General features: G+C 52.1%; 1 protein-coding gene across 50 annotated transcripts; it reads left to right on the top strand.

Moving 5' to 3' along the window:
- Nucleotides 1–819: 819 nt before the first annotated feature.
- On the top strand, nt 820–25350 carry TJAP1 (tight junction associated protein 1). Of its 50 annotated transcripts, none has more exons than XM_070514884.1 (13): nt 876–1014; nt 1503–1649; nt 10642–10752; nt 10844–10964; nt 17773–17871; nt 18515–18637; nt 20313–20341; nt 21063–21224; nt 21434–21500; nt 21747–21776; nt 22548–22655; nt 22760–22843; nt 23546–25350. In XM_070514884.1, exons 6-13 carry the CDS (start codon nt 18539–18541, stop codon nt 24644–24646), a joined length of 1680 nt encoding a protein of 559 aa, XP_070370985.1. In that variant the 5' UTR covers nt 876–1014; nt 1503–1649; nt 10642–10752; nt 10844–10964; nt 17773–17871; nt 18515–18538; the 3' UTR covers nt 24647–25350. The 50 variants fall into 50 exon arrangements, with proteins under 50 accessions (XP_070371008.1, XP_070370985.1, XP_044632665.1 ...); XM_044776730.2 differs by having other exon boundaries at nt 18515–18673; XM_070514883.1 differs by having other exon boundaries at nt 18512–18637.
- Nucleotides 25351–25516: the final 166 nt, after the last annotated feature.

Below are 25516 nucleotides of genomic sequence, written 5' to 3'. Positions count from 1 at the left end.
AAACAAAGAAATATTTAATATGTCAGATAATGATAAGTACTATGAAAGAAAACATTAAAGCAGAGTAAGGCAGAGTGACTGGGAATGCTGTTTTAGATAAAATAGCCAGGGAAGGCTTCTCTGAGGTGGTGACACTTGAGTAGAGACATGAATGAGAATATGTGCAGGAAGAACATTTCAGGCACGGGGAACAGCAAACCTAAAAGCCCGAGGCAGAAGTATGCTTAATACGTTGCAGGATGCCATGCTATTTATTCATTAAGCATTTACTGTGTGCCAGGCACCTGCTAGGGAATACGAAGATGCAATCAGACATAGCTTTTGCCCTGGAGCGGCAGTTTAGTGAGGGATACACCATGTAAATAAATAATTACAGCACAAGATAGCTACAATGAAGTTATGTGCAAGCGGCTAGAGATATGCAGCAAAAGCAGCACCAAATCCAGTCTGGGGGATTGGGAAAGGCTTTCTGGAGGAGGTGACAATTTGAGCTGAGGACTGAAGGAGGAGTAGGAATTTATAATGCAACGGGGAAGAGAGGGCTTCGACATTTTAAGGTCTGACGGCGTGAAAACACAGCACAACTGGGAACCTGAAGTCCCTGGGAGAGGTCGAAAATTAGGCTGGTAAGGTGGAAGAGGCTGGGTCATGCGGATCTCCGCATGGCAAGCTGAGAAGCTGCTTTCAGCCTTTCGATGACGGGGAATCAGCGCCACGGTTCTGTTTTTGTACTGCCTTCCTCATTCTTTTTTTTGGTTGGAGTATCAGAGTCTTTCCCCACCCTTTCCGCTATTGCCCTTCTTCTGACACCTCCTTCCTTCTCCAGCAGCCGGGCAACCAAACCCTCCTCGTAGAAGATTCCCATCTTCCCGAACACCTGGCGCCCCAGTTCCCGGCCCGAGGCCACGCCTCCCCGTGGCCACGCCCCCGATGACGCGGGGCGCCTTGTGCGTGGGGATTCCCGCGGCGGTGGCCACTACCCGGCCTGCCCCGCGGCAAGATGGCGGCCTGAAGGTAGTGGGTAGCCGCAGAAAGTTTGTTGTGGGATTGGAGTAGTCGGGCCCGGAGGCTAGAGTTGGGGGCGGTCGTGGGGACACCAGCGTAGAGTAGGGGCGGAGGAGGGACTAGCTTCGGGGTTGAGAAGAGGAAATGGAATGGTGGAAGGTTGGAGGCGGAGAGAAAAAAAGAGGGAGATCGGGGCGAAGGGGAGGGGGCCCAGGGCCCAGTGGCGGGTCTGGGGGAGGGGGTCCAGGACTCAGGAACCCGAAGTAGGTGTGCAGGCCCTGGAGAAGCAGAGTCACGAATTGGAGGGGAATTTCTTAACGGAGCGTAAAGAAGCCTGGAGCTTGTGACCGAGGCCCGACTGTACTAGGCCAGTGCGAGAGGAAGGGGGGTCTTTTCTGTGGAGGAGGATAGTCGGGTAGGGAGGAAGAGAGACCTGGAAGATGCTGAGCAGGTTTGGTAAGGAAGGAACTAAAGCCCGTCAAATGACCCTCTTCCAGACTTAGATGAGCCTTTCCATAGTCCTATAGCAGCATCTGCCCCAATTTCAGCTGAAGACTCAGGGGCCCCAGAGACTGGAAGAAATCACAGAGCCTGCTTGGAAAGAAGAAGAGGTAGCAACTTGCCCCAGCCCAACCCCAGAGCGGGTAAGGTGGCCTCCATTGACAGGCTGGCATACTCCCTGGAAGCGGGATGCATGAGCCCCGAGTGATGCTGAGAATCATTTAATCTGAGAAGGGCCCTTTTCTATAGAGGTTGCCCTTTGCCTTTGGTCCCTAAATTAGTGTTCTGCTTAGATTGCGTGCTTTGTTTTGAGTGTTGGGTGTAGAATTGAGTCTTGTGTGCCTTTACCTGTGCAAGTGAACATGGGCAAGGGCCCAGAGATCAGGCTCAAAAAAAAGTATTTTAACACATCCCTGTCATAAGCAGTTTCTTACAGGCCTGCTGTATCTTCTTCCATCTCCCCATCACATCTCCACTTTGGCATCCTGCCTGATTTGTAGTTGACAGATGGTGGGAAGTCTTGAGAAAACAAATTTCTGATGGTGTTCATTGACACTTTAGGTGCCTACTGTCACCAGCTCCTGAATTCACTCTTGTAGCATGTCTACTTCTCTTGATCTTTTCTTTTGATAGCAAGGGCTCATTGGTGTTCCTGTGAGGATGTGGATTTGGTAGGTAGGTGGGGTCAGAGGACGGGGAAAGGCAGATTAGGATTAGGGAAAAGAAACCTAGATCAGTTTATGGTAAGAGGTCAAACTGACTGGTATAAAGCTGTGGGAACATTTACCACATCACTCTCTGTCCCTGAGACCCCTAGTTGAGAGCTGCTTTACAGTCTGGACCAGTGTGATGATGGAAGGAAAGGATTGTAGAACTTGCCTTTTTCCCTTCTCATAGCTTTCTTCTCTTCCGTTGTATTTGCCCCATCAAACCACACTAAAAAAAAAAAGAGAGAGAAATTGGTTTCACTAGCCAAACTAAGCATGGCTTGAGAGATAGTGAACTCTGTGCTGGAGGAAAGGGAAGGGGTCCGGAGCCACAGGGTGCAGTGATTCTGGTCTCTACTTCCTTTGATGCTCTGTGGTTATGCCCAAGCTAGAGTTTGGAGCAGGTTTCTTACTGAAGCCTGTTTCAGGACTGGCGTCTGCTCCATAATTGAACTAGGAGGCCTAGTTTGATCCATGACTCCTCACTAACCATCCCCCTCCCACCCCCAAAGGGCTACTCCAGACAGACCAACCAAATCACTGTTACTAGGCCAGCTTCCGTACCTTCAGGTATCTGAGGAACTGATGCTCTTTAGCTGTGACTCCATTTCTAGAAGGCTGAGAACCTTCTCTTTCGGAGCACAATTTGTGGATCCCCCCTTAGAAATTGTGATCAGCAAGGACAGTGTGCACATAGAGATTAAGAGCACTGACTCTGGAGCCAGACTGCCTGGTTCAGATCCTCGATTTACCATTTGTAGCTTTGTGATCTTTAGATATTGCATTGCTTTCTGCGCCTCAGCTTCCTCATCCATGAAATGGGGATGGTAAGAGTACTGGTCTCATAGGGGTGTTGTGAGGGTTAAGTAAGTTAATACATTAATGTATTTAGAACAGTTACTAACACTCAATACACATTTGTTATTGTGATAGTCAGATCTCAGTACTAATTTCTGCTTCGTAATTGAACCTGGTATGTCTATGGAGTACCTGTACTGATTTGGGCTGCTATCCTGATGTTAGAGAGATGAGGCACAGCTCTTGGATAGTGTAGATTTTGCATGAAATAGAATATCCTCATTAAGCTATTTAAAGTGATGTTAAAATGTCAGTGATTTCCTGTCTGAAGCTGTGAGGCTGTAGAATTAACTTCTTTGCAGTTGAGTGATAATAATAATAGTGCTTATTGAGCACATTCTATGTGCCTGGCGCTGTTGTAAGTCCTTTACATGTATTAACTAATTTAATTTTCATAACGACCCCATAAAGTATATACCGTTGTTATCCCCATTTTACAGGTGAATAAATAGAGATGCAGAGTGGTTAAGTAAGTTGTTCCAGGTCACCCAGCTGATAAGTGGCAGAATTGCATTTCACCCCAGGCAATCTGGCTTCAGCAACTGAACTTTTTTTTAATTTGGTATGAAGTTAACTTAAATATGCCTGGTGGCAGTTTGTATCTTTGTCATGGTGGTTATATGTACACCTGTTTTTGTTGTTGTTAGTGCTGTCGAGTGGATTCTGACTCCTAGTGACCCTGCGTATGCACAGGGAGAGCGGAACCCAGCCCAGTCTTTTTGTGCCGTCCTTTCACCTTCTGGCGCTGTATCGGACAGTGCTCCGCTGCTATTCACAGGGTTTTCATGGCCAATTTTTTGGAAAGTGTGTGGCCGGGTCCTTCTTCCTAGCCTGTCTTAGTCTGGAAGCTCTGCTGAAACCTGTCCACCATGGGTGACCCTTTGTATTTGAAATACTGGTGGCATAGCTTTCAGCATCACAGCAACATGCAGCCGCCACGGTATGACAACCGACAGATGGGTGGTGTGGTTCCCTGACCAGGAGCAAACCCAGGCTGCAGGGGTGAGAGCACTGAATCTTAACCACTAGAGCACCACGGTTGGCTTGTATACCCATATTGTAGTAACATTTTTTTGGTTAGTTAAAAAACGTTTTAGGAGCTGAGCTCTTCATCACAGCTCTCTCCTTTCTCTCAGAAATAGCAACTGGTGCAGGGACGGTAGTGAAGGAGCCATCTGTGCCATGTTAGCCAAATCTGGACTCTCTGCATGGTTCGACTTGGTGACTGCCCTTTGGAAAACCTTAGGCCTAGGTTGGGTGAGCAGACTGACATTTGGATCCATTCTTGGCGTGCCTTAAAGGGGTGTGTGCGTGTGTGTGTGTGTGTACATGTATAAATTAATGTAGATGTAAATATAAGGCTCGTTTCTGACTTTGATACTGACATAAGCAGTTGAAGTAACTGTAGTGTTAAATTCGTAGACAGTTGGATGTCATCTTTCTTTTAAAAATAGCAAGTAGCAAACTACACAGAAAAAAAAGTGGCATTTTAAATAGCTTCCTCCACCCAGTTTGAGAGGAAAATGGAAAACAAAAGTGCTTCTACTGAAGCTTGTGTTGCCGAGGAAGGCCCTGGCGCAGTGCTGTAGTCTCTCCTTTTACCTCGGCTGGAGGCTGTGTGTAGTCTTGGGGTAGAGGTGTGCCCGAGGTTTGATTGACTGGCTTTCCTTTGCCCTGTATTTAAAACTCACTCTTCCCCTCCTTGTGAGTCATGTCCTGTCTATTTAACACGCCCTCAGGGCCCATCTTTTTCTTCAGTAAATGATTCTCCACCCTGCCGTCAGAGTAGACACGCGCCTGGTGTCTAACCAGATTTCAGGGGAATTGGGGCCTCAGACCTTAGGGCTTTCCCTGCAAATTCTGACCTGTGGTAACTTTTCTATTTGTTGTGGCACGTGTGATTTTGCGAGTTAGACAGTATTTGTCAGACTCTGCTCCCCTCCTCCATTAACTTAGGAGTCACATATCTCAGGATGATGTACTTTATCTTGATTTGTGCTGCTGTCAGCATGTTGAAACATGTTATCTCCTTAGACTACACCTTTGTGTTTTGGTAGAAGTCTTCAGACTTTCTGGATTCAGGTCACGTTTTAGCAAGTGATTGAACTGCACAGTGAAGGCTGATGGATTTTGAGCTGATTCTCCCCCTTTGCTATTTTCTTTTTGTTGTTATCTAAATCAGTTTCTTCTCATAACACCCCTTATTCATGTACTGTCTTTGAATCTAATCCCTTCCCATCCTTCTCACCACCATATTTTGAGTGCCAAGGACCTCTGGGTAAACTGGGCCCTCATTTCTCACCTGGATTCAGCCTCTTACCAGCTCTCTGAACTTATCTCATTCTCTCTTGCTTCTGGGCCTTTGCAGGTGCCGGTTCTGCTGGTCCTGCTGGTCTGGAATGTATTCCCCCCTTCTCCCTTTACCTTCCCTTTTATCCTTCAGGTCTCAGTTTAAATGTCACTTCCTTTGGGATTCCACCTCCCTTTAGTGCCCTTCTGTGCTTACTTCTGTTTTAACACTTATGCTATATTATAATTGCCTGTTTAGTTGTCTGACTCTTACAAGACTTAAGTGCCCTGAGAATAGGACCTATGTCTTATTCAGTGTTATATTCTACCATTTGGGATAGTACAGGGCACATAATAGGTGCTTTATAATGCAGTGGTGCATATAGAATGAATGAAATGTGGTGGGTAGTCTCTCCCCACTCCAACCTATCTTCTTTGCTGCTATAGAAATTATTTTCCTATAAAAAACGTTGCCTCTTCCTTTAGAAATGCCATGGAGTCTCCCTTGTTTAGTCCCCATCTTTGGCTGGGCATGCAAAAAGGTTCTTTACACTCTGGCCCAAATCCAGCCCTCTAGCCTGAGTTGCTGCCACTCTACTTCATCTTCCTGATCTTCACTGCTCCTAAATTTCCTACAGCTCCTGAACCTGTTATGGCTATCCGCTTACTTTATTCTTTTTTGCTTGTGTGCTTCACTCTCTCCATAATGCTCAGCCTGTCTCTGAAACTTTGCTTATCCCCTAAGACCCAGCTCCTCTGTCACCTCCAATGAGAAGAATTCCCTGCTTTCCTTTCCTCCTCTTGGCCTCCATAGCACTTTGTTTGAACCTCTGTTCTGGTACTTACCATATTGTGTGGTAAGTTCTCTGTTTATTTGTCTGTCCCTTTCACTGCGCTGACCTGTAGAGGAGGGACCCTCCCTGATCTTGGGGTGGGGAGCTGGGAGTGGGATGAGGAGTATGATGGAGTCTGACTTTGGAGCTAGGCAGACCTAGTTTAAATTCTGACTCTGCCTATTACTAGCTGGGCGACTTTGGGGAAGTTGCTTAATCAGTAGGATCCCTGGTCTTGTCACCTATAAAGTGAGGATGACATTATGTTTTTTGCAGGAGTATTGAGCATTAGAGATAAGTTCACAGCATGTAACATGGTGCCTAGCATATGAAGGAGACTCGGTACATATTTGTTGAATGAATGAATCTCACTTTGGAAAACTCAATGGATAAGAAAAGTCTTTGTTTTATTCAAGTTAGAATAATCCTTTTGATTTCTACCCAGTAGCCAGGAGCATTTCTGAGGTGGGAGTCAAATTGAGAGAGTCTCCTTTCTTGTGATGAAGCAATAAAAAAAGTGACATTGGGGACATCATCAGTGAGTAGCCTGTGCAAAATAAGATTGTTGATGTTTCTCCCCATCTCTTATGTTGTAATGTCTCCTTTGACAGATCGGGACATTCATGCGAGATAAGTGGTGACCTTGGTGGGTACAGGTGGGGGTGGGTAGGTGGTGGATTTGTAATGTGGTTAAGGCTGTGGATGACTGGATGGTGTGTTTGAGGATCCATGTTTCCTGATGTTTTATGGACTGAAAAATCTTGGGCGAAGCTGATGGAACACATCGAGACATTGAGGAAGGCAAACTTCTTGGCCTCAGTTTTCTTAGGGCTTGGATGACCTGGTGCCACAGACCAGGCTTAACTCAGATGCTCCCCAGAAATGGGGCTGGTAGCTGAGAATCACTGTCCATTCTTTGCTGTTTTGTTTTTAGTGTGGCTGATATAGGTCTTAGGGCACCAGTTCCCAACAAACATCAAAGAAGTTTGTTTCCGGAGATGTAGACCTCTTAATTGTGTAATGCCAGGTGGTGCTCCAGTCTGAGTTTACAATCAGCTGAGGAAGATATGTCTGACTTTTCAGGAGGGCAGCCTTCTTGTTTGGTTCCTAAACCCCTGCCCCAGGCAGGCATCTCTCCTCTGCTCTCAAAGCACTCACCACGCTGTAATGCAGGTGGCTGTTAACCTATCCCTCCCTCACGAGGGCAAGGTCTTCTATCTCTGCAGTTTCCTAGGGGCAAGGTCTTTTACTGAATGCTGAGCATTCAGGCCCTATGTAGTAGGTGCTGAGCAGTCCTGGTTGTTGTGGGCCCTGACCCAGTCCTTCCTCAGTGAGACTACAGCAGATAGGATCTATCTGGCGAAACCTTTTGGTTGGAAACTCTTAGGATGGAAGATCCTGCATAAAAAAAAGGTGATAGCATTGACAATAGCATTCTGATTATTTTCCAGAGTTGAGTTAGTGTGGTGAAACCATCTTCCAGGTGCTTGGCTTCAGCTGTCTGCCTTTTCAGCCTTTTTATGTTCTAATATCAGGTCCTTGAGGCAGCAGGAAAGGGTTAAAAGAGGAGGTGAAGTACACACCTGTCTATTTTCTTGTTTAATTAGCATCTTCTAACAAGCCTTAGGCTGCTGGCATCCTCTGTTATTCGTGAAGCTCCTTTTAGTGCCCCTTGTAATTGGCTTGCTTCTCTGGTTGGATCCTAGTCCTATCTCAGTGTGCTCCATGCCCACAGCCAGGACTTACCTCAATTTTGTTAATGCCTAGACAAAGCAAAAGGGTGAAACTGGTAGCTAAAAGTGGAGTGAAGGATTTCCCCTAAGCTCTATCCCTTGTCCCTTGGTGTGGAGTGCGCATGGCAATGTGGGCATATCTTTGCTGATGGCAGGAGTGATAAGCTGCATTGTATGTTAAGCAGATTTGAGAGGAGATTTGGTGAGCCAGATGGACTGGATTGTGTTGTGTACTTTTAGTCTTCAACGGGACTGAGTCTCCTGGACTGGCCATGAGTAGAAGAGTGAGGCCTCTTCTTTGTTAGTTACTATCTCGTAAGTGCCAACTGACTACTAGGTGACATTTGGGATCTGTAAAGGGCGTGGCCTCCTATTTGTGAAGAGCTCCTGTGCTCTTAGAGTGAACTGGGGCAGGCACTCACTGAGGGGAGGGACTGCCTCAAAGGAAGTCACCCTACACCCGAAAGCCCTGTGGTTCCACTCAGCTAACCAGTAGGATAGAACTCTGTGCTTATCATTCTGGGTACTGAGCAGTGGCCTCTTTGCACCTTGACAGGTAAGCCAGGTGTGGAATTCAATCTGAGAAGCCTTTGAGAGTCTTTACCTCAGGGCAGAATTGTCGTGGCTTTCCTCTGGCTCCCTAGAGAAGACAGCTTTCTAGGTTTGCACTGGAATTGGAAACTGAGGGTTCTGTCCCAGTCTGTCTCTGTGTCTCTGGTCTTGGGCATGACTTGTCCTCTCTGTCACTTCAGAATGGGATAACTCCACTTGTTTTGTGGGCCTCACTAGGCTACAAGGATCAAAGGAAATATCATGGAAGGGAAAGTGCTTCCAGAATGGTAAAGCACAGTGCAGGTGCAGGGGCTTGTCCATTTGTCTAGGAATTTTATATTTTCATGGTAAATATAATTTATGTTCTTGTATAAAATACCAACCATACAGAAAAATGTACAAAATAAAAAGCCAAAAGACCTCCCTTTCTTTCCCCACTGCTCCTTTCTAAGTCCTTTCTCCAAAGATAGGAAACTACTGTTAACCATTTATCATGTATCCTTCTAATCATTTTTGTGTACTGCTAGACATCCTCATCGTGTATCGCCTCTAAAATAAACAGAATTCAATAGTAGTACATACTGTTCTTCAACTTGCTCTGTTCACCTTACAAGTTACCCAGGAGTCGGGTAGTCCCTGTTGGAACCTTTGAGGAGCCTGGTTGTAGCTCTTTCCCAGCTTGGTGGGTTCCTCTGGGACTGGCTCCTCAGAAGGGCTGGAGAAGCTTTCCTGGAGGTTCTCACCACAGCAGGCCCCTGGTTATCTCTGAGGGATTGTTTTATTCTGAGATGAAATTTTCTGGCAGGAGTGCCCTTCATTGGGAATCAGGATGGATATAAGTGCCATGTGGGCATCAAGATTTCCATCTCTCGTGTTGTTTTGCCCCTTCACTCCTTCATTTTTGGCTGGGAAGAGAGTAAAATTAGCTGATTTCCCAACCTCTATTGTAGTGCCGAGAGAGTCAGTGGTTTCTGAAAGCTTGGCATAGCTGGGTCATTTGCTGCTCTTCCTTTTGAAAGTAAACCAGACCCAGCTGGTGTTTTTTGATTTCTTTTTTTGTGGGTGAGGATTGTGAAGGTGGCCTGTGAATGGCCATGCTTTCTTGGCAGTCCAGGGAAGAGGTCAGAACCTACAGGAAGCGTTGTCATCTTCTCTTCCAGCTGGTTATCTCACCCTCCGCAGTCAGGCCTTGGCCTTTTGAGCTCTGGGGCTGTTGTCAGAGCAGTTATGAGGAGCCCAGTAAGTAGGCTGTTCCATTGGGAAGCCTATTGGAGGCTTTTCCTGCCTGCGTTAATCATTAACTTAGGCTTGGGAGAGGACCAGGCCCATCTGTGGGGCCAGGGTGGTCACGGTTCTCCCCTTTCTACCCCGAGACATCTGCAGGGCTTTCTAGACCAAAGGGAGAATCCCTCTCCTGTGTTTTCCTTGCCAACACGTTTCTCTATTAAGCACAAGCACTGTTGACTGATAGATTTGCCAGAGCTTTCTTATCCTCTTGCCCCAGGGGTCACGTCTTGTGGGGTCTCTGGCACTCAACTGCTGTGGCCACATTTGCCTTGAGATCTCTAAGCCAGGGTGTGTCACTTCCCCTGGGTGGTTCTGGAGGCTTCAGGAAGGTGTTTTCTACTGTTCCCTGGGCTTGCTGTGGTGGGAACACTAGCCTTTCTGGCTGTTGCACATGCTGAGGGTATGGACTAGTTCCTGTGGGAATCTGGGAAGCCTGGCTGTGGCAGGGCCTTTATCCTCACTCTCTGCGTTCCTCTGGAGCTAGCTTCCTGGGCAGCACCATCCCTTGGTCCTTTCAGAAACTGAAAAGTGGCAGTGTGCCACCTCTTCCCTTGACTGGCCCAGCTCTGGGCCAAGTCACACACTGCCGCATTATACTGTGCTTTCGATGGAGCTCTTGTTGCAGCCTCTGGTCCCTGGGCCAGTTCTCTCTAAGCCCCTTTCCTTGGAGCCTGTGGGAGGTGGTGGGGTAAACTCTGCTGGCCCAGGCAGGGGATGGGTGGCAGCTGCAGCTGTGGGTGGCTTTGTTCTTACAACTCAGCTTTCAGGACTCTGGTGGAACCTGGCAGCAGTGTTCAGGGAATAGGCAAGACAGGGGAGCTGCCCCCTGCTACCCCCTTCTACAGCAGCTGTCCTCTCTTTCTGTTGACCAACCAGAGAGCCTTGTTACCTGGGGTCAGCAAGCTGGACTCGCTGGTTGGCAGGGGGAGTGCTGCACTTCCACCTTGCTTGATTTCTGGATGGGAGACAGCCCCTGAAGGTCCAGTGGTAAGTCTGGGGAGTGTCCCCTGTCAGGAGAGTGCAGTGTGTGTCCTTGGGCATCCTGCAGCTGGGCCTGCCTTCTGCTCTCTCTTTGTAGCTCCGGATTTGGGCTGCTCACAAACCAAGCTGTCTGTTTATATGGAGTGCCTGGAGGGCGTCTACCATGAGTCTGTCACTAACCAGGAGAGCTGGCTGATTGGGGAGAAGACACTAACCCTGTGAGTCTGACCTGGGCCAGCTAACCTGCTCTGGGGGTACCACCAGCAATGCCTCTGTCCTCCCTTCTTCCCTGCAGCCTGCCTGCCCCCTCCCCTTAGTTTACATCATAGCATCTCCTCTGCTCTCTTGGTCTTACTACTGGGTTCCTTCCACCTTCCTGGTCTCCTCGCTGTGGGTGGGGATGTGCCCCCTCCACAGCCAGGAGAGGGGGGCCTCCTACGCACAGTCATCTGCCAGCCTGCTGCTGGACTTTGCACCCTTCCCTCAGTCAGTACCAGGGCTCTCAGTTCTCCCTTAAAACAGAATTGGTTAGAGTTTCTGTTTCATCTGCCTTTAGCACCATGGAGTTTGAGAATATCCCTCAGTTACCATGCTGTTTCTGTTTCACACCTCAGAGACAGAGTGGCAAAGGAATTTTCTTCTAGACCAGGTAGTTTCCTCTGTCAAGAGGGGAAGACTGAATGATGTCCCTATTGTTCTCACCGCAGGATGATAATTTAGGATCGACTGCAGAGTTCTCCTTGGGGTTGAGGAGGTTGAGGAAAACCTTGGCCTGGCTTTGAGAAATTCCCTGAGGGGAAGAGGGAAGCTCCTTAAAAGCTGGAGCTCAGAACCAGGTACCCATCTGAGATGTAGCTCCCATTGGTGACCATTGCTCTGGGAGGTGGAGTGGGTGGAGTTTGGCCCCCCACCACCTTCCACGTCTGGAGTTTCAGGTGGACTTTATCCCAAAGAGCTGGGAAGGGCGCCTCAGCCAGGCGGGGCAGGACCTGGCTTTGGACTCCTCAGGGAGCCTTGGTCTCAGACTGGGAGATTGGTGAACAGCCTGCCATGGAGAAGCTCCTGCCACACTCCTTTCTCCCCCCAGGCTTAGAAAGGAGAAGGGGCTTCTGGAGATAGCAGGAAGGCCGATTGCTCGGGGCTCCCTAGTATTCTGCACAGGTAACTCTAGAAAGACACTGTCTCTAGCCTTTGAGGCAGTGCAGTGTGAGCTAGGCTGGACCCCCTGTGGGCTAGGAAGGCCCTCTAAGTGGGTTCTACTCCCTGTGGGCTAGGAGGGAGAAGGCAGGGAGCTGTCTACCAGCATGGGATGGGAGATGGGAGTGTGTCCGTGTGAGAGGGTGTAGGTGCTGCACAGAGTATAGGGACCCTGAATAGGGAGTGAGCAAGCTGGAGTTTGCTTTCTTGGCCCTGACTAGGAAAGCAAGAGAGGCCTGGAGTGGAGGGCTGGTTCAGGGCCACCGCTCACTGTGCCCTTCCTTAGAAGAGGGCAAGGGGACTAATGTCAAGTGCTGGTTATGATCTTGGGGATTTTTCTGGCCCTCCCTTTATGAGGGGTGGGGGAGTTTGGTTTGTTTGGACCATCATCAGTAGTCTTCAGCCCCTTTGTTCCTATCAAGTGTTTGCTTGAATGAGAGGCCAGGTGGATAGACTTGAGGTATTTGCTCAGGTGGGGAGCCAGGTGAGCTCTCAGGTCACCAGCATTCGTTCTGAGTTCTTAGGATTATTCTGGGGCAGAATAATTTCCACCCATTTTGGCTTTTAAAAACCTGTCAGTCTGTTCCACTTAGAGCAGGCAGGGGGCAGGTCAGGGCCACAGGCAGCTTGTCCCAAGAGGGTGAGGTTGTACTTGCCCAGAGGGGTGGCAGGCATGGCTGTTAGGGGGACAGTGGGGCTGGTCTGGGCACAGACTGGCATCTTCTAGTCTAGTCATCGGCCCAGAGCAGAGCCTGCCCAGGCTCCACCCCATGCTCTGCTGGCTGCTTGCCCGCCACGTGCCCAGGATTGCTGAGGGCCTTGCTCATGTAGCTCAGGAATAGCTGCATGCTGGGAACTGGGGGCTGGGGGTGAGCGGGGGGGTCATCAAAGATGGTGAGGGGAAGGCTAAACCCAGTCGGCTCTGGTAGGATCAGCTCACTGTGCTGGGGGACTGTTCTGCTCTTCGCTGACAGAGTGAAGAGGGCTCATATTCATGGTGGTGGGGTTCCTTGTGAGCAATCCCCAGGGCCCCTGCTGTGTCACCTGTTTACATGGCTGGTCCTTGCAGGGTGGTGGTTCATGTTTCTAGGGCCTCAGTTGGAGGCAGAGCCTGGATTTCAGAGGCTTGAGAAGCAGCTGGACTTGTATGGCAGGAGTGTGTCCTGCCCCTAGAGGCGCAGCTTCCTCTAGGCTCACAGAGTTCAGAGACTCTACATCCAGGGCTGATAGCTGAGGACGCTTCCCGCAGGGGAGGCTCTAGGCCCTGCGTGGTCGGATGTTGATGTTAGCAGTTGATTAGGGGCTTTAGGAAGGGTTTATTATTTATTTATATCCTGCTGGGTTCCAAGGGAATTAAGGCAGCATACAACACAGCTGGAATGTTCTGAAAAAGGGCCAGTTTTCCTTTCATTTTGAAAGTGATTGCTAACTTCTGTTTGACTTTCTTGGTGAATTACAAAGAAGAGCTTTAATGATTTTTGTGGTGATGTGTGGGCCCTCCCTGATTCAGAAGATGGGGTTCTTTGACCCCTTAAGGTCCCTCACTTGCTTGATTCAGTGACAGCTGTGAGCAGAAAGGTGTATCAGTAGGTGCGGAAATGATCTGAGCCCAGATAAACTGTTGGGGCCACCGTTTCTTAAAGAGTGTGGGTGATGTGGGGAGCGCTGGGGGGCAGTTGGTCTCTCTAGGGCAGGGCAGCTGACATGGTGTGAGTGGAGTGAGGTAGCAGTGCAGGACCTGGGGAGCTGGAGGAGCCATCCTGTCGGGGAAAGACAGAAGTTTGAAAAACTAAAGAGCCATGCCCATTTTGGATTCGATCCTGTCTCCCACTGCTGGGCCAGTGTTGAAGCGGTGGCCTCTGAGCCCTCAGCAGGGAGAAAGCTGCGTGCTTGGACCTCTCTTCCTCTCCTGCACCTTTCACTTTGCCCTGGACCTTGGGCAGACCCACAGAGAGGATGGCAGAAGGAAGTGAGAGGGTATCCTTGGCTCCTGGGCTTGAACCTTTTGCTGTTGCCTCCTGTGGGTGTTTGCTGGGAGTAGGAATAAGGGTGGTGTTTTGGAGAGAATCAGGATTCTGAAGAGGTTTCTCCTTGTCCTACTCCGTCTTCAGCAGCGGTGATCCCTGACCATGGTGGAAGCCCCTGGTCACATACACATACGCTCCGTATCCACAAAAGGGAGCACGTATGAGTCCCAGCTCCTGGTTGAAGAGTGATGCTTGACAAATGTTTTGTTCTTCGATTAAAGGATACTGCTCAGCCAGCTTCTGGCACATTTCTCCTTATATTTGTCTCTGTCTACACTCTCTGCTCAGCTGTTTAGTAAGTTCAGAGTGCAGGTTCGCTGTGCGTGCCGAGTCCCATTTCTAATGAAAGCAGACTTTGTTCTCTGGAGGCAGCTAATCGTGCCCCATGGGCTGTAATCAGGGAGAAGGTATTTAATACGGGGCAGGCGGCAACAGGCGGCCTGCACTGACTGGCAGATTGCAACATGGCAATTAGGAAGTTATCACCCCCTCTCTGCCCCAGCAGATACGGGGTTGAGTGTCTCTTCTGAACTGCTTTTGAGTAAGCGAAGAATGAATACTATGCAGAAGAGGAAGGAGGAGGCGGGGTGGGGTGGGGTGGGGTGGGGGCAGTGAGAGGTGAGGAGAGCTGCTTTCTCTTCTCCCCTCACCTCCATGAGATGGGGAGGTTTACTGCTGCTCTGGGTGTCTCCCTCACCAGTGCCTAGAGGTCCAGCCCGAGGAGCCCCAGACCAGACTGAATCAGCCAGGGGTTTTAACCTCAGTCTTCTTCCCAGAGCACAGCTGTTCTTGTAGTACAAACCCAACACAATGTCTGGTAGCCCAACATCCTAAGTCATCTGCCTCCAATTCCTTGAAACTCAGGTAGTTTGAGGTGAGGGGTGGGAGTGGGATTCTTCTCTGGATTTCTAGACCTTCCAGAAGACCATTTTCTTGGAGGTGCCCTGGAACCAGCTCAGCATCCAGAGGCCAAAGGCCCCAGAGGCTGCTTGCTTGCTTAGCACGGCCCATGTCCCATTCTGAGTTGTCCAGCTGCTTTATTAGGGGCCTCCTCTTCTCGACATGGGATTGGGAGTCCTCCTTGGGCTGAAACACTCCAGGGCAGCCTGGGAACCTTTGGGGGAAGGAATGTGGCCAGTGGAGGCTGCATATGGTAGCTTCCTGGAGGGACTGCTCTGCTGCCTTCCAGCTCACCTTTCACCTTCTCCCAGCTTGTGGGCCTGGTGTCCAGCTCCTTCTTGTTTTGTTCTCCACCTGGCATTGCTCTTACCCCAGATGTGTCCTTCCCTGCAGAGCTTTCAGTCAAGGATAGTGGCCTGCCAGGCCCATTGTGTTCCTGTTCTGTGCTGGAATTGTGGGCCCCTGGGGGCTGGATCTGAGCTGCTTATCGCATCTCAGGAGTTGGAGCTAGGGCCCTGACACACACTGGTATTCTTGGACATGGGGCAGGGAGTAGCATCTACTCTCCTTCATGGACTTGAGTTGGGGATACTGTAGGCTCCCTGGGGGACTGCCTCCCTAGTGGCATTGCCTTCTGTTTCCCCAGTTGGGAGTGATTCCCTTCCTTGTGACTCTGACATGTGTGAAAAGAGTAGACTCTGGCTGGGAGACATAACCACCCCCAGTCACCTCTCAAACATCCCAGAGAGCCTGGGTCTGCATCTCACTACCAGCCACATCCACACTTTCTGCCCTCTCAGCAAGCCAGATTATCTGGCCATGGAAGCCCTGGGAATATGTGCCATGGGGCTGGGGAGTGGGGACTTGAGGTCAAGATGAGGCAGGATGAGCTACAGAATGTGTAACAACTAGAGCTAGGGCTACAGGCATGGAGTGAAGCTGCTCTCTTTATGGGTAGAATTTACCAGATACCTGAGCACGTCACTGTCCTCTCTGCCTACCCACCACCCATACAAGTGTCCTGGTGCCTAGAGAACGGTGTGTGCATTGGCAGGAACAGGGCTAGGGAAGAAAAGAAGAGGCTGAGTATAGAGGGGGGTACACAAAGGGGCCTGCAGGGAGGAAGGGCTACTCAACTGACTGGGGAGCAAATGGGGAAGGGCTTGGGGGCCTGGTTTCTCCGCAGACAAGTGGAGGAGGCTAAGGCCAGTTCTGGAGCCTGCCCTGGATTTTGAAGAAGCTCTTGGTTTCCTGTGCCTCTTATTTCTCTATCTCTGTCCCCTTTTCTAACTCATATATACCACCATTCACCCCTTTTGAGGAGCAGAACCCAGGTATCCAGGCTGGCTTGGGACTTTCTGGACCTCTCTGCCAGGCCATAGGAGCTCCCAACCCCCGGGGCCTTCTGGAAGGGTGGCCCCACGGAACCTGTGGGGATGCCTTGCTTGCTCCCCCACACCCCAGGAATGTGCTGTCCTCTCAGGCCCGCCCGGATTCCTGTGCAGGGAGTCAGCCCGACACAGCATGCTGCTCGTGCCCTGTGGGGACACGTTCTGCCTCACCGTCAGAGGGGCGGATGTTGGCGGCTCGTGCCTACTGCCACACCCCAGCTCCCTCAGAGCCCCGAGCCGGAGACCAAGCTGCCCGGACAGAGGAGGGCGGCCACTCCTGCTCCCCACCTTCCCTACTCCTCTCCATTCTTCTTGCCTCAGGGCTGTTGGAATGTGACAGGAGTCATGGCCAGGGCATGTCCCGACAGCAGGAACACATGCTTTAGCCTGTAAGGCTTCCCTCAGCCCCCAGCTCTGTTTAGATGGATGGCAGGGGGAAGATTGTTTATGCCCAGAAGGCCACCTAAGGTTACTGCCTCCATTGGTCCCTGTGGCGGCTGCTGCCCCCGTGCTGCAACCTGGCTTATTACAGGTTGGGGTGAAACTTGGAGCCCCAAGAACCTGGAGGGCCTCTCACCGGTCACTCAGACCAGCCACCAGCCACCTTTGTGTAGATGAGAAACAGGCTTATCCAGTGAGGAGGGGACTTACCGACCGCCACAGTGTGTCAGAAGCAGCACTGAGCCTAGAACCCAGGTGTCTCAGCTCCCCTAGTTTTTGGTTTTCTGCACCAGGGTTTCCCAACTTTGGCACTTTCAACATTTTGTGCTGATAATTCTGTCAGGAGGGCTGTCCTCCTGTGCATTTTAGGATGTTTAGCAGCATCTCTGGCCTCTCCCCACTAGGAGTCAAGTAGCACCCTCCCCTATCATGACAACCAAAAATGTTCTCACACATTTGCCAGATATCTGGGAAGGGAGCAGGGGCACGGGGGGAGCAGACTCGCCCTGGTGGAGAACCATCATTGCTCTAAACTGCTGCCTTTTCACATTTTCTCTCCTGGACCTACCCTTCCTCATTGCCAAGTCTGTTTGCCACCACTGTACATAGTAGTAGTCTTTGGGCTCCTTCTGGAAACATTGCTAGGAGCTTTCTTTCTGGCATCTTTTCTGGTCTCTACTAGGCTTTTTCCTGGTGTTCTCTTCTACAACCCCAGATGTCTTAGTTGTTTCCAGACTCTGAGAGGCCTGGGAGATGAACAGGACAGAAGTGCGGTAGGATAGGGACAGGACAGGACCAGACTATTCCAGAATCGGGCATGTGGTAAGCTGAGACTATGAACCCAGACACAAACACACATGCGACAGTGCTTTCATGGAGAAAGGCAAGAGCGCAGTGCTTCCAGTCCTCTCTCCCCTCCACCACTTTCCCCTCAGACCCCTGTTCCCAGGTTTTCTTGCCTGGCTCTCCCTGGGGGCCTTCCAGATCCCGGACTGGGTAGACCAGCCTGTGGCACTGACAGACAGGCGGCTGACACCTGGTTTCCACTTTCTTCCCTTCTCCGGTTTCAGGAGCTGTTGGCTAGAGGAAGTTGAAAGGGCTGTGGGATGCGGAGAGCCCAGGGCTAACTCCAGGACAGCAGAACAGAGAGAGCTGCCGACCAACAGACGGTATGTCCTTGTGAGGCCTGCACCCCCTACTTGGCTCTCTTCTGGGGAGGCTGGCACGTGGTGGGGGCTGGTGAAGAGAGTGGTGGAGGCCAGAGAGGCTTGGCTTTCAGGTCTCTCGAGCTTGGAGACCCCCACTGAGGAGCCTGGTTGGGTGAACAACATTCTCAAACCCTTACTTTCTGGTTATGATTTTTTTTTAAAGCCAACATTTACTGAACATTTCCTAGGTGCCAGGTGCTGTTTTGATTGCTTTACATAATCTTCACAACAACCCCATGAAATCGGTAGTGTTTTAATCCCCGGTTTAGAGTTGAGGAAACTGATGTAGAGAGCAGGTTTTCCCTCAGAGGCCTTCTAAGCCCACAAGGGCGAGTGGTGGGCTGCTCTTTAGACTCTCCATCCCTCTCCTAGAGCTCAGTCCACTCTTCCTGGTGCCCAGGCCCCCCTCCAGCACTCCCCTTACCCATGGGCACTGACACACTGGAGTCCAGCCCTTCTAATGACCCCAGCAGTGGCCCAGGCCTGCCTGCCTGTCTGGTGGCTCCTATCTGTGTCCCTTTTCCCATCCTTTTTTCCCTCAGTCCAAAGGCCTCTTGCCCACATCTTTAAGCCACCTCCTTCCTTGCTTCCTTCCCCTCAGCAGGTCAAGGAGCCCTCACCTCCCAGAATGACCAGTGCGGCTCCTGCTAAGAAACCCTACCGTAAGGCACCACCCGAGCATCGGGAGTTGCGGCTGGAAGTTCCTGGATTGCGGCTTGAGCAGGAGGTCAGCAAGACTGGTACCCTGCCCTGGCTGGCAGAGGTGGGCCCCTGAGGCTGGGTGTCTCACTGTCTTGTCCTACCTAAGGGGACTTCTGGTCCCCTGAGTTGGGGTGAGGGTATGGTGTTGCTGATACAGGCCTGGAGCCTGCTAGCTGCAGCAGTGCTGCTGGGGGCAGTGTAGGCTTCTAGAGGACGGCTGTGAGTATGTGTCCACGGGTCAGGGAGCCCCTGTGGGTCATTTTGTAGCTCGGCAGAAATGATCCTGCACAGTATTGTTCTTTCTGCAAGAGGCAGCCCACCAGACTGAGGGGTCCCAACCTGCTGGAGGCTGGGACTCTGGCCCTCTGCTAGTAGACAAGAGCCTCTCACCCTGCTGCCCCTTTCCGGGCTGTTGGGAGGTGGTGCTCCAGCCCTTTCTACCACAGTGGCTGTTCTTCACTGGCCTGGAAGTCCGGCCCTTCCTCCCGCTTTGCTTTGTTTGGCTAATGTTCGTTAAATACGTGCTCCCTGCTAGGAACTGCATTAGGTTCTTAGGACGCCTTCAGTCAACTACAAAACATCCTCCAAATCCGTGATCCTCCCTCATTAAGTTTACCAACAGGAGAAAACGAGTGTTGTGGTTTGTGCACCTTACTACCGTGTTTCTACCCTGTTGCAGTGGATAGAGTACGCTGACAGAACTTGAGGGACAGTCAACACATGCTGAGCATCTGGCACCCCATGGCCCACTTTGATCAGATTCAGGGCAGAAATGCCATGACTTGCCCATTTCAGTTCAGGGAACATGAAATAAAAAGGCCAAGTATTGTGGTACTTGCCACCCATAGGCATTCCCCTGGTTTTGTAGGTGAGGACGCTAAGCCTCAGTGAGGTTAATAAACCGTAATCAGTGTGTGGTAGAATGGGATCAAATCAGGTGTCAGTGGCTCCAGAGTCCATGGTCTGGGCCACCTCCCTCATTTGCCTGCCCATGCCTGGCATTTTGAAGCAGTCAACTCCATTTGGAGTGGGCCCCTTGATATTTCCCTTTTGCTGTAGCACTTGCCCGCTCTGCTTTCTGGTTGGCTGAGCTCTGGCTCTTGGGCCATGACCAGCCTGGGGGCTTGGGAGGATGGGGGAGAAGGTTAAAAGCAAGACAAGACGCTTCACTCTCGGTCAGTTATAGCCCAGAGGCTCTCCTTCCCCCATGCACTTGTTCCTCTCGGGCCTCAATAAAGGCCTGCTGCTGCCCGTCTTCCCTCCAGCTCTGTCAAAGCTCAGAAGCCTCCTATAGCTCACCTGACTTATTCACTTCCCAGTAAGGTCTCTGCCATGCCTGCAGGGCCCACTAGGAGCACAGTGAACAGCTGAGAGGTTCTTTATCCCTGGGAGAGGTAGCATGGGTACCAGGATTCATTTGCACCTGGCTCTAGGATTAAGAGAGGGGTTGGAGCTGGTGTGGGTAAGGGTGACGGTTGGAAGGGGTTCTTGAATCTTCTTGTTGGCGTGGGAGAGAATAATCTAGGCTTGTCTGGGTGTTACTGGATTGCCTCCATCTCTGCAGGGCCTTGTAGCCCAGTCTGCTGTGAGAGTCTTTGGGCTTCAGAGATGGCCATTTCCAGGGCTCTTTGGAGGGTGGGCTAAGCAGAAGGTCAGCTGGCCCAGAGCTGAGCCTCAAGCTTCTGTTCTTTTGTGCCCAGGAGCCCCTGACTGATGCGGAGAGGATGAAGTGAGTATCTGCTGCCTGAGAGCCTGCCCTGCCTCAACTCTGTCCCTCTTAGCTCCAGGCGAGGCTCTTGGTACAATTGGGCTTTTCTTTGGATTAGGTAGAGGTAAAGGTGGGGGTGGAGTGTTTTAGGGACTCTGGGAGGAGGCTGGATGTCATGGATATTCCTTCTGGAGAGCAGTTTTATTCCATGGGCTCCAGGAGAACGTGGAATCAAGGAGGGGCTGGCTCTGAGGGCCTGCTCTTGCCAGAGAGCCCTTGCCCAGCTCCTGGCCCTCCTGTGCCAGCTGCCTCCCTGCAGCCCTTGCTGTCAGCCATGTGAGGCCTCTGGAGAGGAGGGCAGTGCTGGGCTGGATTTCCAAGAGATTAATAATGGAGCAGCCTGATTGTGCAGTGAGGAAACTGGAGCTGGGGGGCTTGGTGGCCTGCTGGCTTGGGCTGTAACCAGAGACAGACTTGGAACTGTTCCCCGCCCCCCAATTCTGTCTTCTCATTCTTCTCCAGTGAGGGGGTGTTAGATTGCCCTCTGTCTCCCCCCATCCTCCAAGCCAGGTCATGTTCTCGGGACCAGCAGGCCTGTGGAATATGCTTCCCCAGACTCAGACTGAGTCTCAAGGCTTGTCCTCAGGTCATCCCTACTCCTTCCTTCCTGAGACCAGCCTGGGGCTCCAGGGCTGGCCCCTATCTCTGATGCCCCTCTTCCCTTAACCCCTTACCCTGCTAGGCTGTTGCAGCAGGAGAATGAGGAGCTTCGCCGGCGCCTGGCCTCAGCCACCAGGCGCACTGAGGCCCTGGAGCGTGAGCTGGAAATCGGGCAGGACTGCCTGGAGCTGGAGCTGGGCCAGAGCCGCGAGGAACTGGACAAGTTTAAGGACAAGTTCCGCAGGTGTGGGCACAAGGTGCCCAAACACACATGCACACATCTCCCCTTCATATGAGGTTGACTGGAAGAGGCCTCAGAGATCATCTGATTCTCTTGAGAAAACTGAAGTTATGGGAGGAGAATGACTTGCCCCATCCCATATCAAGGAGGGGCTGAGCAGGGTCTAAAGAACAGGATCTTGACCCAGGGCTCTGCCTTTTATTCCTCTACAGGCTGCAGAACAGCTACACGGCTTCCCAGAGGACCAACCAGGAGCTGGAGGACAAGCTGCACACGCTGGTAACCTGTCCAGGAGGGCAGTTTGGCTGGCACTATGCTCACAGCATAGCTGGGGGCTAGGACTTGCCAGGGAATGCCATTCTGCCCTGCGTCTTGGGGAGGGGGGCAAGGTGGGGGGCGTGCAGTGGTGGGGAGGGGACCGCAGTGTGCTGTGCAAGTCAGGACTGTCCTAATGCTCACACTGTTTCTCTTCTCTCCTCATCTTCCCCTCATGCTGCCGCCGTTGCTGCCGCGCTCTCCTCTCAGGCCTCTCTTAGCCACAGCTGGATTTTTGCAGTTGCGTCTGAGTTTGTGTGTTTCCTCCCTTGCCCTGGCCTCCTCCTCAGCTGAGATCTGGGATTGCTGGGCCCTGGCTCTTTCCTCTGCCCACTCCTTGCCTCTTCCTATGTGAGGCCCATTCAGTAGTCAGGGCCTCCCTCCTGGAGGACAGCTGGGGAGCCTGCTCTTGGCTCCAGCAGAAGTACTGATTGATGTCACCAGTGAACACTCACAGCTTCTCAGCTGCAGTGGCAGCAGACCAAGCCATTTCGGGGAGGGAGGCTGTAGGTCCAGTCCATGAGCTGAAGGTCAGAAGGCTGCTTTTGAGCTTCCAGCTCTCTCCCTGCTCAACTAGATAATCTCACAGGCGCCCCCAGCTGCCACCCAGCCCCACTCCCTCCTCCCTCCCCTAGCCTGATCCTGGAAACAGCTACACACATAGGCTTCAGCCCCTGGGTTTGCACAATTGTTGCCTCTCAGGTCCCAGCTGCCTTGCCTAGGGCGTAGAGCCCCTCCAGTTCCCTCAAGGGATGGGCAGCTCTTATACTGCCTCTGTCCTGGGTCCTGGTGGCAGCAATTTATGCTTAGAAAGCCCCCATTCCACAGCCAGCCCAGAGAACAGGAGAGGTGTCTGGTCTCCTTCTGTCTGTCCATCGTCTGTCTCTACTCCGTCCGCCTTGGCTGCCCTAGCACCTGTGGCTTCCTGTGTCTCTGGGCTGGAGGAAGAGGTGGAAGGGGAGGAAGGGCTGGCTGGTGTGGGCTGGGTTCACCACAAGTCTTGTGTCTCAGATCAAGAAGGCTGAGATGGATAGGAAGACACTGGATTGGGAGATCGTGGAGCTGACCAACAAGCTGCTGGATGCCAAGAACACCATCAACAAGCTGGAGGAGCTCAATGTATGTGTCCGTCAGGAGCCTTCCTTGCCTGTGGCTGGCTTTGTCCTGGCCCAGCCCTGCTCCCCTGGGTAGCGCCGGGCTCTGACCCACATCTGTATCTGCAGGAGCGGTACCGGCTGGATTGCAACCTGGCTGTGCAGCTCCTCAAGTGCAACAAGTCTCACTTCCGTAACCACAAATTCGCCGATGTGAGTAGAACACCCTCCCTGCCATCACGCCAGCCTTTATACACTCCTCTCACTCTAGTTTCTGCGCCTCTCCCTCCCTGTGGCCTGGCCTCCATGTCTCCTCTCAGGCCAGTCAACTGCCACTCGTTGGTATCCTGTGTGCTGTCAGGGGCCCATCACTGGGGCTGGGCGCTGGCCCTGTTGGTAGTTCTGGAACAGGGACAGGGAGAGAGGGACTCAACTCCAGGACCCTATGCAGGAAGGAGGGGGTGGCCAGGGCTATCAGCCAAAAGAGTATTGAGAGAGGATTAGGCCCAAATCACTCCCTAACCCCAAGGGGCAAACTCTGGACCCAGAGCCTCAGGCTCCAGGTTGACGGGGCCTTCAGAAGGAGGGAACGTATTAAGGCTGCTGGTCACTACACATTCTTAAACTTCTGTCTGGTTTGGGCAGAAGCCACTGCTGAGATGGGGAGACAGAAGTTTGAGAGCATGTGGGCCTTAGCACTAGTTCTGGGTTCAGATCCTGGCTGTGTTCATCAAAAGCTTCAAGTTATTTTACCTCTACTGAGCGTCAGTTTATCTCTGCGAGAGCGGGAGAGAACAAAGGGCTGAGCACACAGTGGTTCTTGTATGTGGTAGCCGGTATTGTTGCCCTGAGTCAAGCTATTTTAGGCTGGGATCATTCATGTCTCTCTTCCCTTCTCCTGCTCCTTTACCCCAGCTGCCCTGTGAGCTACAGGACATGGTTCGGAAACATCTGCACAGTGGTCAAGAGGCTGCCAGCCTGGAACCTGCCCCCAGCCTGGCACCAGGGGCTGTGGTACCCACCTCGATCATTGCCCGGGTGTTGGAGAAGCCAGAGTCGCTATTGCTCAATTCAGCCCAGTCAGGCAGTGCTGGGCACCCCTTGGCTGAGGATGTCTTTGTGCATGTGGACATGAGTGGGGGTGCCCCGGGTGACCCAGCCAGTCCCCCAGCCCCTGGCAGCCCCACCCCCCAACCCAATGGGGAGTGCCACTCTCTGGGCACTGCTGGGGGCTCCCCAGAAGAGGAGCTGCCTCTGCCAGCCTTTGAGAAGCTGAGCCCCTACCCCACCCCATGTCCACCACACCCGCTGTATCCTGGCCGCAAGGTAATAGAGTTCTCTGAGGATAAGGTGCGAATTCCCCGCAACAGCCCCCTGCCCAACTGCACTTACGCTACGCGCCAGGCCATTTCCTTGAGCCTGGTGGAGGAGGGGAGTGAGCGGGCCCGCCCCAGCCCAGTGCCCAGCAGCCCTGCCTCAGCCCAGGCCTCACCCCACCACCAGCCCAGACCCACCCCCTCAACCCACAGTGCCCCAGCCAGCTCTGCCAGCTCTGAGGAGGACCTGCTGGCCAGCTGGCAGCGGGCATTTGTGGACCGTGCTCCACCCCCGGCCGCTGTCGCCCAACGCACTGCCTTTGGACGTGATGCACTCCCTGAGCTGCAGCGCCATTTTGCTCTTAGCCCTGCTGACAGAGATGAGGAGGTTCAGGCACCTTCTCCCCCACCCAGTGAGAGTAGGCTTTTGCTGCCTCCAGAACCTGACTCTGGCCTTCCCAGAGAGGAAGAGGAAGAACAGCTGAACCTGCCAGTCAGCCCCGAGGAAGAGCGCCAGAGCCTGCTGCCCAGTGGTAGTGGCACAGAGGAGGGGCCAGGCACTTCCCACACTGAGGTTAGGACCTGGGCACTCCCTAGCTCCAGCCGCCCCCAGCGCAGCCCCAAGAGGATGGGGGTGCACCACCTGCACCGTAAGGACAGCCTGACCCAGGCCCAGGAGCAGGGCAACCTGCTCAACTAGGGCCCTTGCTTGCCTTCCTGCCACTGCTGCACTGGGACTGCAAGGAGGCTCATACCCTTGCAGCTCAGGGTCCCCGCCCAGCCGAGCCCTTGGACTTCCCTCCCTCCAGGCCTGCACAGCTCTGCTCCCTGTGCGGGTAGGGTCAGGTGGTGGCCACACCAGGCCTTTCAGCTGCGTTGACTGTGAATGGCACCGGCTTGCCTCATGGTTTTTCCCCTTCTTCTTGGAATATTTATTCTCCAAAGGTAACATGCAGCTGGGGCTCAAGACCTTTCTTCCAATCAGCCCAGCCCAGGTTGGGCTGTTCTGGGGAGCTGAGGGGTTTATTTCATCAGTGTTCATCCTCCATCCCCCTTTCATATCCATGAGTTTTGTTTGGTTATTTTTTTGGGGGGTGGGGGGTGTTGTTGGGATTATTAACCTCTAATTTCTATTTTCCACCTGTTTCTCTCTCCCCCCAAACCCCCTGCAGGGGTGTTGCCTCCAAGAGGCCTGGATGAGGGAGAGGGCTGACTCAGGGCTCTGTTTCCTTCCTCCCTCTGGAAGGGAGTAGAGGGTGGGATTCAGGGGCTTCAAGCTGAGCTCTATGTGAGGCCTGGCCCCCTCCCCACCTTGGCTCTAGACTGTTACTCCCAGCTTTGGGAAATTTTCACATCGATGACTATTTTAAAATTAATTAAAACTATTTTACTGGTATGGCTTAATTTGTCTATTAATGACCTTCCTTCTGCCAGTTTTCTCCCCATTCTTGAGTATTCTCAGTGCTTGTGATGTCCTAGTCTTTGCTAGTGATTCTCCCTTGCCACACTCTGCCAGGGTCTTCCCTGGGCATGGAGCATCCGGCAGTGGGAGAGGGTACACCTCAAGTAA

Source organism: Equus asinus, chromosome 8 (genome assembly GCF_041296235.1).
Source record: "Equus asinus isolate D_3611 breed Donkey chromosome 8, EquAss-T2T_v2, whole genome shotgun sequence".
NCBI classification, from domain to species: Eukaryota; Metazoa; Chordata; class Mammalia; order Perissodactyla; family Equidae; genus Equus; species Equus asinus.
Note: the sequence above shows the minus strand (reverse complement) of the source record. Positions and strands in the feature narration are given on the sequence as shown.

Bases quoted from the DNA above. Each gene is read 5' to 3' on its own strand.
- TJAP1 (XM_044776721.2), top strand. From the start codon at position 18,539: ATGACCAGTGCGGCTCCTGCTAAGAAACCCTACCGTAAGGCACCACCC. The intron at 18,674-20,312 runs GTGGGCCCCTGA...TTTTGTGCCCAG, and splicing joins CCCTGCCCTGGCTGGCAGAG to GAGCCCCTGACTGATGCGGA. The intron at 22,844-23,545 runs GTGAGTAGAACA...CCTTTACCCCAG, and splicing joins GTAACCACAAATTCGCCGAT to CTGCCCTGTGAGCTACAGGA.